The sequence below is a fragment of the Rana temporaria genome, chromosome 3 (genome assembly GCF_905171775.1).
Source record: "Rana temporaria chromosome 3, aRanTem1.1, whole genome shotgun sequence".
Taxonomy (NCBI): Eukaryota; Metazoa; Chordata; class Amphibia; order Anura; family Ranidae; genus Rana; species Rana temporaria.
Genome location: NC_053491.1, coordinates 355038169 through 355057391, shown reverse-complemented (window position 1 = coordinate 355057391; position 19223 = coordinate 355038169). Strand labels below are relative to the sequence as shown.

Genomic DNA, 19223 nt, shown 5'->3' with positions numbered 1-19223 from the left:
ATGGACTTTTTTCAACCTATGGGGGAGAATTACTAAAACTGGAGAATGCAAAATCTGGTTCAGCTCTGCATAGAATCCAATCAGCTTAGCTAAGGTGTTCCTATGTCGGTGACACATCACAGGTTGCTACATTGTACATTGCAGCAGACTTGATGTTCCTTCCTGTAGATCTGATGAGTTGTAGTGAAGATCTCATGCCTGGTGGATTGGTCAGTGTGTGTGTCACCTGTTGGCAGCTCCATCCCTAGACCCCCCTATATAATGTGACACATTGATTGAGGACCATCCAGAATGAAGGAGGTAGAATGTGGCTCTATGGACGAGCCTCCCTCCCCAGCAGCCTGACATTCCAAGCGCTGTCACTACTACAACCCCGCCCCTCTGAGACCGCTGCTCATTCTGCTGCCCAGCCGGATCCAGCGATTGGTCGCTCCCCTTTCTTATTTTGCATAGCCACGCCCGCTCAGGTCATTCCCCCTCTCCGACGCTCGCCTGTCGCTGTAATGCAGTGCGGAGCTCGGAGGTGGCTGGGAGGCTGGTCGCTGCTGGTCGCTGGGGGAAATATTGCACATTAGCGCAGGATTGCCTTTTCGCTCATCAGAGATAACAATCGGAGTGGTGCGTTCCTTGAAGGAGTCGGATCTGTGCACAGGGTGGACAAGAACTGCAGCAGAGATCCGTCTTTTTATTTCCTCCTCTTAGTTTTAGTGGTGCAGTATGAAGTGCAGTTATGGCAAGAAGAGGTAAGACAGCTGTGAGGACACTGGAAGATTTGACCCTGGATTCTGGTTATGGTGGGGCTGCCGATTCCATCAGGTCCTCCAACTTGTCCCTGTGTTCAGATTCTCACCCGGTAGCTTATGCCCATGGAGGAAACTGCTGGCTTCTAACTGACTCCATGCACAGTAGACACAACAGCTTTGACACGGTCAATACTGTCCTGGCTGAAGACTCTGAGGTCCTGGACTGCTCAGGACAGTGCTCCAGGCTGCCTGACCTTGAGGAAGTCCCCTGGAGCCTTGAAGAGGTGGAGGCTCTTCTGAAGAAAGAGCAGATCCTGACCGGCGCCAACAGAGATGCCCTTTCCAAGTTGTCCACCCTGGTCAGCAGGTCCCTGGTCCGAATTGCCAAAGAGGCTCAGCGCCTAAGCCTTCGCTTCGCCAAATGCACCAAGTACGAGATCCAAAGTGCCATGGAAATCGTGTTGGCCTGGTCCTTGTCTTCCGCTTGCACCGCCTCAGCCCTCGGCGCCCTCTCCCTCTACAACATGAGCACGGGCGACCGGCTCAGCCGGGGCAAGTCGGTCCGATGCGGCCTCACCTTTTCCGTCGGGAAGTTCTACAGGTGGATGGTGGACAGCAGAGTGGCGCTGAGGATCCACGAACACTCCGCCATCTACCTGACGGCCTGCGTCGAGACCCTCTTCAAGGAGATCTGCAAGAGGGTCCTCGCCATGCCTCGCCCCGAAAAGGAGAACGAGGCGCCCAACTTTACGGCAGAATCCCTGGAGCAAGCAATTAACAACGATTCCGAGCTATGGGGTTTACTGCAGCCTTACCAGCACCTTATATGCGGTAAAAATGCAAGTGGTGAGTAGTACATCAAAAAAAAAAAGCCAACATCATAAAATTAAGAAAAGGGCTTTAACTCATTGATATTCAATGTGGTTCTCCAATGTGATGTTCTGAAAATCAATGATAGTCTTTAAAGGGATATACCGTATTCACGATCTGATGATCCTTCTGGTATCTGCTGTAGGTGACCATCCATATTTCATGGTTACCTGTGACTTATGTGCTGCTGTTGTTTTGCCATAACATCTCCTAGAGTATGCCCTGCAGTACTGATGGCTGTGTAATTGATATTGTATCATCCAACACAACTGGCCTGCTTTTGTAACATGGTGCAAAGAGCGATTGGTCAGTATCACCCAATCATCAATCACCTTTCAACAGGTTAATTCAGCCATAGATTTATGATTGACGTCAAATGATTGCTGACAATTTCACTGCCCCATAGGTGCATGGGCGTCAATGCTCGTATCCTATGCCGCTCTTACCTTGGGGTGGGGGTAGGATGGTGCCAGAAAAATTCCAACCCATCCAATGGCCATTTTTTTTTTTTTTAGACAGGTGGGCTGTGGTCTTTGGTTGTCACTAGATTTTTCCAATAATGGGTGGAGGAGATTGTAACCCTAAGGTTCCTTTAGAGTGGGCAGTTTAGTGAAAGCTTAATTTCTGATTGGCTTAGATGGCTTACTACACGTCATTGCTCCTTAAATCATACCGCCAGCTTTTCGCCAAGATGAGGAATTTATATTAGCAATTAGATTAGCAATATTCCATCTTCCCCCCCAGATACTCTCTCTTCCTGCAGATTGACGTGAAACAAATCTTAATCTGGAAGGAGGAGTGCATCTTTATAGATAACAGGGCACATCCATGGTGCCAAACAACTGACCTTGATTGCGTCAATGCGAATATGAACTGAATTCAATATTTTTTCAGCAGGGATAACTGAATCCATGGTGGTAATGAGCCTGTGCTTCCATGGCTATAGGACTGTATATGGCAGTGGATTGCAGGCTCCCTCCAGTAACACCTGTACAGCAGATCCTATCACTTGTGTATTGCTTCAAAATGATTGTTGAATGTGACTTATTTGGTTTATTGTGGGTTTCTACCAGCAAACCTCTCCAGGGAAGCCAAGCAAAGCTTTCTCTTATGTAGCAGTGTATGGATCTGGGGGTCTGCTGCGTCTGCTGCAGCTGGGGGCTCTTCGTTCTTGGCAAGATGTTAATGATTTCAAAGCTTGTTTACTCGTGCTGGTACATTGGATCCATGCTGCATCAATTTTCCCACCTCTGTCCGTGGCATGCAGCCTGTGGAAGGGTGGCGTGTGTGCCCCCCCCCCAGCCTTCCACAATCAGCTGTGTATTTGACAGTAGGTCGGATGTGTCTAAAAGTGTGTGTCTTCTACAGTGTGTCAAGCTTGACTCTCAGTGTGTTCTTGTGACAGTGTACTGTGCAACTGAATATGTTGGTGCTTTCCAAAGATTTGTATTCAACCACCCTGCACCATATTTTAAAGGGATGAGGATTGACTGCATAGATGGACAGGTAGATAGATAGATAAAATGTCCATCGATTGATATTTATACAGCCCAACACATAAAACAAGGAACATGAAAGATAGATAGATAGACTGATTATATTAAATACAGCAGATAATTACACAAACATATACATGAAAACAAACATAACTGATATACGCAAAAATGCAATAAAGCTCATTCACACATCGTATAATATTGTACATACTCATATATAATACAATATTACACACATTTGCAGTGTAGTATACGCACATTTGCGATTCCAGCACACACATTTGTAGCACGGTGCACACACATGCTATCCAGTGCACACAAATATGCAGAGCGGTTTATCCTCACCTGCAAACACACAAGCCCACAGCGATATTACAACCCAGCACTGACCCACCAATACCAACACAGCCATCTATCAGCACAAATAGGGGCTTCTTTAATCTAATCACCGAGACAATGAATATCGATTTACAATTGTGTAAGTGCACACACAGACACACACGCTGCATTCGTTGTCAGTCACACTGCTGTTTGCTGTGACCACAACCTCCCCAGAAACAAGCGGTCACAGTATATGTATATAGCCAGCCTAGAGCATGTCATGTCCTTTGCATTGATATATTATCCCTGACACATGGATTATTGATGCTCATCATTGTGCTGGGAGCATTGAGCGTGCACCATGTGGACGGCTTGGAGATGGTTAGATTGCAGCATCACGTGACTGATGATGCAGCTTGCAGCGCATTGGAGTTACAGGTTGCACGTTTAGAGGGTTAGTCCATCGTCCAGTTTGTAGATATTGGAGAGTCATACTACCCACTAGCTCTTTTTTCAGGAATACCATAGATTTGTAAATATCACTCTGGAAATTACAGTTTATAAGACATTTGGACCTTCCTGAAAAAAAACCTGCACCTGCTGCATAACAGTATGTGGCCTAGCCTGTTTTAGAAAGTGGTATGTGCGCCATGAAGTTCTTCCCTCTTAATAAGAAGATGGAAGAATAATTTGCAAGATCAATATTACCTCTAGGGGTGCTTTATAAGGCCTGTTCTTTACTCGAATGTTGCACAGGGCTGTAAATTGGGGGCATTTGTGTAGGGACTTTTTTGGCACCATCTGTGCACTTGGGTTCCCAGGTCAGAACACCTCCAAACATAGCAGACCTCACACTGGTTGTGGCCATTTATAACTGGATTTCTCTCATCCTGTTGGATTTATCTAAGGCAAACCTTTACATTTATTCATTCACAGTCAGCATCGCTCTGCTCGGGGAGGAGTGAGAACCGAGCCATCGGCGGTGTTTGGTGGCTCAGTTCCCAGTGCAGAGAAGCCGGGGGACAGATGCAGCATCAGTCTGATGCTGCATCCACCAAGGTAAGTATGAATAGCCAAATAATACCAAGCTTCTCTTTTAAGACTTTTGGGGGGTCGAACTATGGCCATTGGAAGTAGAAAAGGTCCCGATGTCAGTGGAAAAAAACAATTCCCCTTTGTTGGGGTTGTTGGAAGGATTTGTGCCCCATTATTGGTGTTATTGGGAGGAATTGTGCCCATTTAATTAGGGTCAGTGGTGGGGAATTTATATGTTGTTAGTATCAGTGGATGAAATAGTGCCCCAAGGGATGGATAAAAGCAAGCAAAAGGCCACATCTGACCCCTGGGCCACAATTTGGAGACCACTGTTCTAGACATTTCCTTTAGAAAGTGGGTTTTTAAAGGGTCAGTCTATTCTAAACTGATATTTGTTTCGGGAAGATCTTTAACATTCTCTCCTGTTGGCCTTCAGACCCTGTTGAATATTTATCTTATTTCATTCTCTGGCCAATGCAACATGAGGAGTGGGGGTGCCACTCCTAGAGAACTCAAAATTCCAAGTTGGCCAGGAGCAGTTATTATAGTGAAATCTTGCCTTGACAGTCTCCAAGCAAAAAAAGCAGCCAACGAGTAGTGCCCACCAGCCTTCACCAATAACTGAAATGCCACTTTTTCATGAATTGACCTTTTAAAAGTTCACTAGTGCCCATTTAACCATAAAATTTGATCCAAAGGTTAAACACTTCTGTTAAAGCCTATTTCATTCAGCCAGAATATCGCTGACTTGAGGGTATGCTGATTTTTTTGGTTGAGGTTTAGCAAAAACATTGTTCCATTTCTCAGGTGTGGGCAGGCATGAGATGTGTGTACAGTTAGCGTGTACTGTACTGACATTTGAGAAGGGGGAACCCATGAAAGGGATCTTTAGTTAAAAGGTATCTGAGAGCAGAGAAAAAAAAAAAACCAGCAGACAGCCCTGCAGCCCAGCAGACAGCAAAAAAGCCCTGAAAAACAAACGAGAGGGAAAATACCATAACATACATGAAATAAGGCGAGTACAAAGAACAAGCACACACTATGTTACCATGTCCCTGATGACCCGAGCTTGTGAGACATGCGGAGCCTTAGTAATTCTTTGACTCATCACTCTGAAGTAAAGGGAAGCTGGTTCATTGTATGAGAGCCATCTGTCTTTTTTTTATATACAGTATATAAAAAGGATACATAGTATTTTTAATTCATTTTTTTATTTGATCTTATTTAGACGGTCGATCTACGTAAAACTGATATTTCAGAGTTTGTTAGATGCTGGAGAGCTAAACCATCGAAAAGTTTCTAATATATCTGTGATGGTACTGGCATATACAGTATATAAAAAGGATACATAGTATTTTTTATTAGTTTTTTTTATTTAATCTTATTTAGAGGGTCAATCTACCTAAAACTGATATTCAGTGTTAGATGCTGGAGAGCTAAAGAATCTGAAAGTCTCTGATATCTCCTGGTGATGGTACTGATCGCCATTAGGGGGCCTGCACACCTACTGTTGCCATTATTTGGGGTCTCACCTGCTTGGATTTGTTTTATATATTATATGGCGGAAAATGCAACAGGTAAGGCTGAAGCATGCAAAAGTGGGCACCAACACCCACGAACTGGAGTCTGTAATTATGGTAGGTAGATCTCACTGTTGGAGCATCCAAGATGTATAAGAGGCTATTGCCGCGTACACACGAGCAGACATTCCGACATCAAAACTGTGGATTTTTTTCTGGCGGATTGTTCGCTCAAACTTGTCTTGCATACACACGGTCACACAAATGTTGTTGGGAATTTCGAACGTCAAGAACGCGGTCACGTACAACACGACGACGAGCAGAGAAAAATGAAGCTCAATGATTCCCGAGCATGCGTCAAATTGATTCCGAGAATGCGTAGGATTTTTGTGCTTCGGAATTGGCTATAAATAAACTTTTCTTGTCGGAAAAATTGAGAACCAGCTCTCAAACATTTGTTGTTTGAAATTCCGACAGTAAATGTCCGATGGAGCATACACACGGTCAGATTGAACATTTGTTGTCGGAAATTCCGACCGTGTGTAGGCGGCATATGGGTTGCCTCTACCCACCGCACTCCACCTGCCCGTAATGCCCCGTACACACGATCGGAATTTCCGATGGAAAAAGTCAGACTGACTTTTTGCATCGGAAATTCAGACCGTGTGTATGCCCCCATCGGAGTAATTCCATCGTAAATTCCGAATAATTCCATCAGAGTTTACATAGAGAACATGTTCTATTTTACTTTATTCTGTCGGAATTCCGATGTGAATTTGGTCAGACAAAGGCCCGATCGTGTGTACAGGGCATTACTGAAATGACAGCACTCTGTCGCTAGGTGCCTGGTCCTCTTCTGCGTTCTGTAAATCAGTGGGGGAGATTTACAACAAAATACGGCGCAACTGTGCATGGTAGCCAATTTGTTTCTAACCTCACCTTGTTCAATTAAGCGTTGACAATAAAACCTGGAAGCTGATTGGTTTCTGTGCAGAGCTGCACTGGATTTTGCACCATGCAGTTTTAGTAAATAACCCCAGTCTGTCAGTCACTGCTTCAATACAGTGTCCAACACTTAAAAGGCCGGGCGGATGGTATCCCATTCTAACATTCCCAGACTGCTGGATGCTAAGCCCTGGAGGGGTCGGCAGCAAGTGTTAACCCCTTTTTTTTTTTTACAGGCTGGGCTTTTTTAAACTTTTTTTTATCTAGTGAAAGTTATTTTTATATGTTACTTGTTTTTGTGTATCCATTTTTTATATACATGCCTTTTGTGTTGTCATATACATTACTAAAGGTTTGTTGGGCCAAACTCAGTACGTTTGCATCTAGGTCTGCTTTTGACCTAAATGGGTATAAATGAATATAAATAAATGCATATCCGCTTTTATTAGGCCGCCGATAGGGATTTAATTGGTACATTTTTTCTCCATTGCAATATGAAAGAAAAAACAAAATGAATGTGGTTATCAGCTGTGTGACACCCGTTTCCTTACTGATCTGACTAGAAAATTCAAGACTTTTTAAACAGAGTCATGAAGGCTCAATAAGGCACTAAACAGCCATAGTTCCATCATATCCTCTCAGGCACAGTCTCCTGTGGCATGCTGAAACTTGTAGTTTCCTGGTGACTGAAGTGTGGTGAGTTAACCCCAGTTGCTCCATTTCTTTGGAAACATTTATTGAAATATGCAACAACTTCCTATTTTGCGGTTCAAAAAGTAATTCTGAAACACTATACTGGTGAGAAAACTGTGTGTCATGCATGTTCATGAATAAACACATTCTGAGATTTGACTGACATGCGTCGCCCTCTGAGCTGTGGATCTGCAGCTGTACTGGAGATGGTAGAGGGGAAAGAATTTTTAGCTAATTAACTAATTACAGGAACGTGCTTTAGACGCTGGCTGCAGACATGCACTATAGTCCTGTCAGGGAGGCATGCGGCTTTGCCAGTAGAGTCTGCAAATGTAAACAGCATTAATCCCCACCCCGTGCCCTGGGGCCCCACACTGAGTAGATTTAGTGCCGATACTATACAAGCCTGATGTGTGCTCTGAGTTAGGTCTATCTGTCTGTAGAGATATGTATATGTATCTTTGTGAAATGCAAAAAATGTTGACCATTCCCACACCATTAAGACTGTAGGCACCATAATAGCTTGAGCCGGTGCCTAGGGGCAGTAGCGCAAGGCCCATATCAGACTCGCCAGCAACAGGATTGCTAAATAGAACCCTCACCTGCTTCTATGGCATCGCTTTCTTACCTAAGGTCTCCTGCTAAATCAGACACAATTCAAGCTGTGGTTGGCCCTGCAAGCACCAACCGGCTCGGCAAAAGTCGAATTAAAATTCAACAACTATTGGCAAAATACAGACTGCATGCTAACAAAGGCAGTCACTGTTCTCAGTAGCATTTATTCAGTCAGTGCCACGGCTGCTTGCATATAATAGATATTTCTACATCCACCCTGTTATAGTGCTTGGGGGAATCGATTGATTTTCTCTCAAGCCATCTATGGCCAGCTTTATTCCCGTTGGTTGCATGACACCTCATTCTTCCAGTAGACACAGGTGAGTCATTTTTTTTGATCTCCTAGCAACTCCCTAGATACAGGATTGCTCATCTGGCCTTACAGGGGTCAACACCAAGCCTAACAGTGTGCACATTGTGATAACCTCTCCCTTATTTTGTATCATTTTTAGACACCTTTGAAAATCTTTTGTTAAATTCAGTAAGAGAACTGCAGGGGGAGGCAGGGGATATTAAGAGCAGTCATGAGACTCTTTGAAGTTCAGGGCAGGGGTAATCTGTGACACCCAGGAAGGCAGGTAGAGTATACAAGTTTACCATAGATTTTTCAGGTAAATAATTTGATCCATAGGCTCAGGAACATGGAGTTTTGCAGGTGTAGTGACAATTATACATTCAGCAACCCCTTCCCAAACCAGTCCCTAGTTTCTGAATTTGTGGGAAGTTTCCCTTTGTGGTAGCTCTTTCACTGTGGAATGTATTATATTTGTTTTTATATGGCAATTAGATCAACTCTGCTTTTCTCTGTGTAGGTTGAAATACCGCAAAACTGAAATGGTTACACTTATCGGTACATCTAAATAGTCAAATGCCTCGTACACACGACCGGTTTTCCTGCCAGGAAAACTGCCATGAGAGCTTTTGGCCGGGAATCCCAGGCCTGTCTATGGTCTATCGCAGTTTTCCTGACAGGAAAACCACCGGGAATCCCGGTGGGAAAAATTAGAACATGTTTTCTTTTTTCCTGACGGAATTCCCAGCGGTCTTTTTCCTGGAAGTTTTCCTATGGGAAACACTGCGATGGAGCATACATACGACTAGGATTCCCTGCCAAAGCTCTCATGGCAGTTTTACTGCCAGGAAAACCGTGTGTAGGGGGAAAAAAGCTGCCGAGCAGGTTCTCGGTTTTCCAGGCTGACTTTTTACCGCAATCGAAAAACCGATCGTGTGTACAAGGCAAAAGTATATAATTCTTTCTTGTAATTTCTTACAAAATTGACTCGAACACTTATTAAATTATTAACTTTGAACACTTTGAGCCTTTTAAAGTCAGACAGTCTATTTCAAGGATCCTCAAACTACGGCCCTCCAGTTGTTGCAGAACTACAAATCCCGTGAGGCTTTCTAAAACTCCAACATTCACAGACTAGGCATGATGGGAATTGTAGTTCCTGAACACCTGGAGGGCCGTAGTTTGATGACCCCTGGTCTATTTGGTCAGGTCAAAGCTGTTGAACAAAGTAACTGCTAGAAAGCCATGTGTGAGCTCCACGTAAGTCTGTTGTAGAGCTTACACAGGACTAAGGACCTTCCCTGTGCCCCCATGTGACATTGCTCAGGCCTAGCGATTGCATAATTACAATCAGTGCTACAGCAAGTAATTATTAGTAGCAGAATAGATACAGTGAGGTTTAAGGAGAAGTATAGCCAAAGCCATTTTGGCTATACTTCTCCTGTAAGTTTGTTCTGCACTCCTGTGACCCATATTATACTTCTCTTTGAAAGGGAGGGTTACAGGAGTGTTAGGGTTGATACTGGAATAAGGTGTTTAACATAATAAGACGAGTCACAGGATGTAACTTACATCAATCCCCCACTATTGCTTTACTTAACGGAATGTTACCCCAGACCTCCAAGGTTACTAGAAAACTCATCCAATACATTCTGACGGGTGCCAGGATCACAATTGCAGCTGCGTGGAAAAAAACTACTGTCTCCATCAGGTATATGAAACGAAAGGTTACATGGATCATGGAACAAGAAAAGAGGGTTTGTTCCATGTTGGATATGTCTACTCTTTTCCATGAAATATGGGAACCTTGGATGCAATTTATGGGAATATCTTTTACCCCGTGAGGCTGTGAAGACATTTATATCCTGAAGATGATGGTGTTCATTGGCAGGCAGGCTGCCATATCTTTTTCTTTTTCTCTTTTCTCTTCCTTTCTTTGATTTTTCTGTGTTTATTTCTCGTTGTCTTATCTATGAGGATAGAATACTCACTATTTCTCATTCTCAGGGTGTTAGGTTTAGGTAAGAAAAAAAAAGAATATATTATAAACATTTGTATTTACCTATGTTTAGGTTTTTAAAGGATTACACCAAACTTTTGGGGATATTAGGTTTGAGGAGGGTTTAGAGAATTTATGATTATAGAAACCGGTGGGTTTTAATAAAAACTATTAGAGGGAGGGAGGGGGGATTGAAGGGGTTGCTTGATCTCTTGGACACAGGCAGTTCCCGTTGGGGGTGTCGGAGAGGTTATTGTTCTCCAGAAATCCTATCCTTTATTTGTTCCGTGAACTTAGGTCTAGTACTCACATGGGGATTTTTTTTATATATAATTTATTGTGTGGTAATGATAGCCCTAAGGGATCATATAGCATATTAAATTGTTATTTTATTTAATTATATATTATTAGTTACACCTAATTTTTCTCCGTTGCTTATATGAACTGTCTTAATCTCACCGTATGGTGAAGGACATGAGAAATGGATAGATGTGATGGACAGTTACTATGACAGGAAAGTCTAATATGTGAAGTAATGTACTTGCTTTACTGTTTTCTGTATATTATTGATTTGTATACTGCTGATATTATACAAATGTATGTACTTTTATTGAAAATAAACTTAAAATTGAATGAAAAAAAAAGGAGTGTTAGGGTTACATGGAGAGCTTGTAGCAGGTTAGAGGGAGGATTAGAGTTAGGCCTCATACACACGACCGAGTTTCTCGGCAAAAACAAGCAAGAAACTTGCTGGGAGATATTTTTTTGCAGAGGAAACCGGTCGTGTGTACATTTTCGTTGAGGAAACTGTCGAGAAACTTGCCTTGTCGAGTTCCTCGACAGCCTAACAAGGAACTCGACAAGGAAAACGATGTGTTTTGCCCGTCGAGTTCCTCGGTCGTGTGTACAAGGCTTTAGGGTTACTGTAAAGGTTAGTATTAGGGTTGCATGAAGGATTAGTGTCAGGGTTACATGGAAGATTAGTGTTTGGGTTACAGGGAGTATTTAAGGTTAGGGTTAAAGTAAAGGTTAGTGTTAGGGTTACATGAAGGTTGGTGTTTAGAGAGAGAGGGTTAGTGTTAGAGTTCTATGGAGGGTTTTTGTTAGGGTTGCAGGGAGGGTTAATGCTAGGGCCATCCCTTTTCTTGGAACCCACGGTGGTGCACAAAAAAAGTGCATGTGAAAAACACACACAAACAAAAGCACTTAAGAGTGTGTATTTAGTCTACCACCCAAAGAAGTAGGACTCTACCCTGACCCCCCTGGAGTGCAAGGCTCGACTTGGTCCACCAAAAGGACTGGCAGACCCTTCTTATGGTCAGCCGAAGCTGACCAACGAGAACTAGGTGAGGAGCGCAAAGGGTTAGTGTTAGGATTACGAAGATGATTAGTTTAAAGGGGTGGTTCCCCCGAAATTCATTTTTTTTAAAAAAATCCTTTCTCCCGCTTAGTACATGTACAATAATGTACTCACCCGTCCCAGGAATCTAGGCACCAGCATTCTTAATTCATCAGAAAGTAAACTTTATAAAATACAGCGATGGACGTTTCCATCTTAGCTCCTGGCATTCTGAAGCCCTATGCTGGAAAGAAATAGACACGCCCAGCCCCACTCAGACAGACCAGGAAGTGCCTGCTTCACAGACCATAAAGAAAGGTAAACAAACGTTTTAAAAAATTTTGTTTGGCGAACGGTTTTTAGGCTAACTGTGCCCTTACCCTGCCCTTTGGGTAGGGTAATTTTCACACTGTGCCAAAAACTACCAGTGCTAATCTTCTGGAACTAGCAACTAACGCAATATTAAATTTCCTTTATAGGGCCTGCATAGAGGCTGAAGGTAAAGGGAATGTCCATGTTGCCCATAGCAACCACATATTTAATCTCTTGTTTTACTGATGTAAGTTGAAGTGAACCGGAGCATCTGATTGGAAGAACATACGTTTTACTTCAGTTTTAATACATAAGGCTATTGTTCTTTGTTAAAACGCGATGCTATAATCAGCACATATCTCAGTATGCCTGTTATGGCTGCTACTGGCTGCTTCCAGCCCCCTTTCATTTTGTTTTAATACCCATCTTGAGAGTAATTCTCTTTTCTAAAGCATGCAACAAACTGCTGTTCCCCCTTGTGAAGGTTTCCCTTCTTTACAATATAATTTGGCCTCTATGGGTTTGTAATAGCTCGCATTCTGGCAAAATTTCAGCCGAATATTGTTCCCAGGCCTTGTTCTGTGCATTGTTTCAGCTCAGAAATCACTCAAGTGATAACATTTCCCAACGGAAGTGGTTGGACTGTTTCTTTTTCTCCCCTCATTTTTGCATTGCTCAATTCTACTGCATCTTCAGTTTTGAATCAGCATCAGCTTCAGCATCTGAATTTTAATCCGCACTTAAGTTGATAATCAAAGTCCAGCTCCACTTAAAACTGATATTCCAATGGTGGTATGATTCACCTCCAGGCTTCTTAAGGCCCATACACACCATCTGACTTTTTTGACAACAACGGTCCGACGGACTTGTTTTATCGGACAATCCGACCGTGTGTATGCTCCATCGGACAATTGATTTCGTTTTTTCAACGGACAAATGTTCGCTGTGAATGCTCTCAAACTTTCTGACAACAAAGGTCCGATGGAGGATAATCCGATCGTGTGTACACAAGTCCATCGGACTAAAGTACAAACACGCATGCTCAGAACCAATGCTAAGGATCAGACAACAATAGCAGAAGTTGCCCAAAGGGTGGCGGTTAAGAGCTGAAAAAACACATGATGTGGTGAATGTTGGCTGAAAGAGTTTTTCCGTATGTATGCATGTCAAGTTCACGGCCAACTCCCCTTCGGACCAAAATCCACAGAAAAGTCAGATGGAAGTCCGATCGTGTGTATGAGGCTTTAGATCTCTAAAGCTGGCACTACACGTATACTGTTTTAATAGCTTCCTGATTTTAAGCGACTTTGCCTGCAAAGTTGGGATTGGTATGGGTGGAAAATGTGATTTGACTATCATTTCAGTGGGTTCCATAGATTTCCATGGATGGAATGGATGGTCCAGTTCTGTGTGATTTTAAGGTAAAAGATTAGAACATTTCAAAGATTAGAACTTGGAAACTTCATCCGTAAGGCCCATACACACGATCAGACTTTTTGACAACAAACTTCAAAATTAGCAGGTTGTCCAAAAAATCTGACTGCGTGTCTCCATCGGACAAACTTTTTTGTTTTTCATCGGACAAAAGTTCGCTTTGCAAACGGACAAACTTTTCGGCAACAAAAGTCCTACAAAGCAAAGTCCTGCCGTGTGTACAGAAATCCATCGGACTTTAGTCCGAAGTACAAATACACATGCTGAGAACCAATGTTAAAATCAACCAACAATAGTAGATTTTGGTGAAAGTTTGCTGAAAAACTCCTGTCGTGTGTATGCATACCAAGTTCACGACCAACGCCCTTCAAACAAAAATCCACGGAAAAGTTTGTTTGAAGTTCGACCGTGTGTATGAGGTTTTAGAGCTTTAAGAGAAAGAAATCAACATGCCATTCAATTTGCCATAAAACACAGACAACTCAATGTCAGTTTTGTGTAAAGATGGCCTTTAAATGAAAACCGAAAGAGGGTGTAGTGGAAGCAATTACTATCGTGTTCAGGTTTGCGTGACACACGTACACATTATGGTAACTTACCCTGGTGAGTTCCTCTGTTCCAAAGACAACAGCTTTGTGCTCTCCTTTCACATCTCCATAGCTGCTGGTGCCATCTTCACTGATACTTCTGCTGCTGGTGTCCTCCTACTTCAGCAATAGGTTTGTCAGTAATGGTGGAAGTTACTTCACCCTGAAACTTGGCTCCACTCTTTTGTAATGTGTGCTCTTGAGTGAGTGAGTAACTTGTATAGCGCTACAAATGCAAACTATATCTCAAGGCGCTTATTTCCATCCGGTGTTGTCCTTGTCCTTCAGAAGAGGTGGGTCTTAAGTTTTTTCCTGAAGGCCCAATGGTTTTCTTCCATCCGGATAATTGTGTGAAGAGTGTTCCATAGCCGTGGTCCTTGGACTGCAAATCTTCCTTCTCCCTTCGGCCTCGTACACACAACCGAGTTTCTCGGCAAAAACCAGCAAGATATTTTTTTGCAGAGGAAACTGGTCGTGTGTACATTTTCGTCGAGGAAACTGTCGAGAAACTCTACGAGCCAAAAAGAGAGCAAGTTCTCTATTTCCTCGACGGGAGTCTCAAATTGGCTCGTCGAGTTCCTGGTCGGGCTGGTTTCCGACGAGAAACTCGAGCGTGTGTATGCTAAGAAACCCACGCTTGCTCAGAATAAAGTATGAGACAGGAGTAAAAGTAGCATTTGTAATGGAGATAACACATTTTTCAAGCTGTAACAGACTGAAAAGTGCAAATCGTCTCTTACCAAACTTTTACTTAACACGCAAACAAATGAGATTAGCAAAACCAGTCCTAAGAGTTTAGCCAGTGGAATCGAAATTCCCCTGCCGTTGTATATGTTGTATGTCACCGCGTTTGAGAACGAGGAGATTTTGGCTTGACTGTGTGTACGCAAAGCAAGCTTGTCGAGGTCCTTGACAAGCCTAACAAGGAACTCGACGAGGAAAACGATGTGTTTCGCCCGTCGAGTTTCTCGGTCGTGTGTACGAGGCCTTAGATTTGTAGCGGGACTTGGGGATGTGGAGGAGGTTTTGGTTAGTTGATCGAAGAATACGATTGGTGGTTAAATTTTTTATTTTCTCGCATAAGTATTGAGGGGCCTTTACTTTTGTACGTTTGTGGGTGAGGCAGAGGGTCTTGTATGTCGTCCTCAGGGACGGGGTGATTGATTGGCTCTTCACATATAGAGCACGCAGTTTTAAAACAAAAACACAGAAAGCAGAAAGTCTCTTCTACTAATAAAAAAATTGGGCCTATTATCAATTTAGACTTTTTTTAAAGCCCAACTCTAGACATATACTGTACATCATATAATGCTCAATTAGTCTTGATAAACACCTACCTTATAGTTCGGTCCTAGAGCAGCTAGCACTCCAATCTTCTACTATCCTGGCCTGGAATTTGGACAGGACCTCAGGCTCATTACGTATGTAATGACATCAGTAACGGGTAGCCATATGACTGATGAAGAAGGGTGGCTTCGAAGAGTGGTCTACCAGTAAGGAGTATTGGTACTACCCCCCCCCCCCAAAAAAAAAAAAAACAGTGTATCTAGTATATAAAGCAGAAGGGAGCAGGGGCTACCATTATTAATATTTTTTTTATGAGTACCTAGCATTGGAGTGCAGCTGTCCAGAACGTTTTTCCTTCATTTTGTACCTAGCATTTCACTTTAAAGATATAAACCACCTCCACTTTAAAAACTTGAGCGGTATCCAACCGAGCCTAATATGCCGAAACCAAACCAGAACCTGCCTAAACCTGCATATGCTGTGTGCATTGCATTGCCCAGTACTATAAAAAAAACTCACTGGCTGCATGCTTGCTCCCAGTCGGTGATTGAGAAAATGTTAAAGTGGTTGTAAACCCATTTTTACAACTTTATGCTACAGGTAAGCCTATATTAAGACTTACCTATATCTACCCTGGATATCTCCTAAACCTACATAGTTTAGGAGATATCCCCCTGTGTCTGCATGTGCCGAAGTGATCGGCACATGCGCACTGAAGCAATGGCGCGTCGTGCCATTGCTTCAGTTAGATGTGCTGTTACTGGCGGCCCCCGCAGCTGTCCCAGACCTACCCTCCGGCCGCAGACATCTCTCCCGGACCTTACTTCCGAGTATCGTGGCTCCAGCGCTGTGATTGGCCGGAGCCACGATACCCAGAAGTAAGCTCTGGGAGAGATATCCGTGGCTGGAGGCGGGGTCCGGGACAGCTGCGGGGGCTTCGATCTAAGGTAAGTAATACATAATGATCTAGTATGCTATGAATACAAGCTCATTATGCCTTTGTCTTGCAGGGTTTTTTTTTTTTTTTTTAAGGGTTTACAACCACTTTAAAGTGGTTGTTAAACCTTCCTTATTCCCAGTGAAGTGACTGGGCTACCCAGAAATGAAACAAATCCTCCCACATAAGTTGTACCTGTTTATCTGTGGTCTTCTCTCTACATCTATTGAAAGTGCTGAATATTTAAAGCTTGTCCGAGACTTCAGAAAACGGGTTGAAGAGCTGAAGTTACATTCTGCAAAGCTCAGTGAGGAGAGCTCTGAGAGTTGATTGGAGGGAAGAGACACACCCCTCTCCACACAGCACACAGGAATAGAGCTGAGGCTGTCAATCAGCTGGAACTGCCTCCCCTGTCACCATTTTTCTCTTGGTGTCAAGAAAACTTGTCAAAATTGATTCATGCTGATAGCAGAGGAACAAAGCAGCAGACAGAAATGACAGGTACTGCTCTTAATAGAGACAAGTACACACTGTATAGGGAAATGCTTTGTTTATATTTCATGTCTGAGGTTTACAACCACTTTAAAATCAGCGGTGGCCAGACAACTACCCTTTTCAGAAAGAGACCAACAATGGCAAGCTTTGTTTTTTTGTTTTTTCAGTTTTGATTTACTTTAATGAGGAGCTCTGCATAAAAGTTAAGGACAAAATATGATCTCTCCACCCGCAATGTATTTTACACGATCGTTGTTGGGGAAATGAACAGAGCTCGCTACTTTATCAGAGATCAAAGTCGTTGTATCTGTTACTATGGCTACAGCAGAATGCCTAATATGCAGCACAGCGAGACAGGACAGCAGAGACAGTGATAGCACCTGACCAGCATGTGGTTAGTCGGATTCAGTGGATGAGCTGTGCTGAGATTAGAAGTAGAACATGTTTTATATTTTTCTGATGGAAAAAATTCCTATCGGAAATTCCTATGGTCTGTGTGGAACTCCGACGGAGAAAAAAAACATGCATGCTCAGAATCAAGTCGACGCATGCTCGGAAGCATTGAACTTAACTTTTCTTGGCTCGTCGTAGTGTTTTACGTCACCGCGTTTTGGACAGTCGGAATTTGGTCTGACAGTGTGTATGCAAGACAGCTTAAAGGGGAGGTTCACCCTATAAAAAATTTCTAACACTACATCCAGCCCAGTTCTGCAAATAAAATTACACTGACCTTTTTTTTTTTTTCGCCGTAGATAGCGTTTAGCCTTAGGCCTCGTACACACGGGCAAACATGTGCGATGAAAACGGTCCGCCGGACCGTTTTCAGCGGACATGTCCGCCCGGAGATTTCTGTATGATGGCTGTACACACCATCATACAGAAATCCGCTCGTTCACGATACACAGTGACGAGGCCGCGCCGTCGCCGCGACGATGACGCAGCGACGTGCGCGGCCCTGGAAGTTCAATGCTTCCACGCATGCGTCCAAGTGATTCGACGCATGCGAGGGATGGCGGCCGCTCGGACATGTACGGTAAGTCTGTACAGACGACCGAACATGTCCGACGGACAGGTTTCCAGCAGACATGTTTCTTAGCATGCTAAGAAATTTTTGTCCGCTGGGAAACGGTCCGCTGGAAAATGGTACGCTAGGCCCTACACACGACTTGTCCGCTGAAAAGAGCCCGCGGACCAGTTTCAGCGGACATGTTCGGTCGTGTGTACGGGGCCTTAGAATTCACCGCGGCTTCCGGGTAGGGAATCCCGCGGGAGTGGGCATTCCTATTGACATGCCAATTGATTGACATGCTAAACGACGGCGCACACAGCGCGTCACGACTTCCCGAAAAATCTCGGGTTGGCTCGGCGCCGGTGCGCAGGCGCCGAATAGAGCAGAGCCGACCCGAGCTTCCTTCGGGAAGTCGTGACGCGCTGTGTGCGCCGTCGTTTAGCATGTCAATCAATTGGCATGTCAATAGGAACGCCCACTCCCGCGGGATTCCCTACCCGGAAGCCGTGGTGAATTCTAAGGCTAAACGCTATCTACGGCAAAAAAAAAAAAAAAGGTCAGTGTCATTTTATATGCAGAACTGGGCTGGATGTAGTGTTAGAAATTTTTTATAGGGTGAACCTCCTCTTTAAAGGGAATCCCAACGAAAAATTCCATCGGATTTTAGGCCATCGGAAATTCCGATCGTGTGTACGGGGCATTAGTCATACAGTGTTCCTATTGGATGTCTACCTGAAAAAAAAAAAGAACATTTTAATAGAGAAATTTCTCCTTGCCCACCCAAAGGCTGACCAATTTTTTAAAGACAGTAGATCCATCCTTACTTATTAAAGTTAAAGTGAGGTGAGGTAAAAAGATCCTTAAAAGTCCTACCTGTAAAAGGTATGTATACTGTACATATTTACCTTTCCTGCTGCCCGGACCTCTGAACTCCATTGCTGAGAAATGGCCCTCCAAAATCTGCTGGGAAACCGACACTTCCTGGAGTGTCGATTCCTAGGTCCCCCACAACTCTCAATGGTTCCCTGCTCTATCCTCTACTCATGACAGGATACATCAATGATAGCAGAAGAAACCTATAGGAGCTGTGGGGGAACCTGGGGCTTTGACGCTCCTCTTTCACAGTTATGCCTTTGTAGGCCTAAAAATATACTGTACATATAAACATTTCTTGTAGTCAGGTAAATATGAAATATTTCAGATAATTTGAATGCATTATCACTGCCTGGCAGCAGATGGCTCGTAAGACTCTGTTATTAATTTTCTCCTTGTTTAAAAGCCTCTTATTTATTGA

The 19223-nt window shown here is 43.5% G+C and overlaps 1 protein-coding gene across 1 annotated transcript in view; it reads left to right on the top strand.

The window, feature by feature from the left end:
- The first annotated feature begins 467 nt into the window (after positions 1-467).
- The window catches only part of BTBD11 (BTB domain containing 11), a 379045-nt gene continuing 360289 nt past the window's right edge, over positions 468-19223 (top strand). Inside the window, exon 1 of the mRNA XM_040345198.1 lies at positions 468-1589. Coding sequence (XP_040201132.1) covers positions 731-1589 — 859 coding nt within the window. The 5' untranslated portion in view covers positions 468-730. The remainder of the gene's footprint in view (positions 1590-19223) is intronic.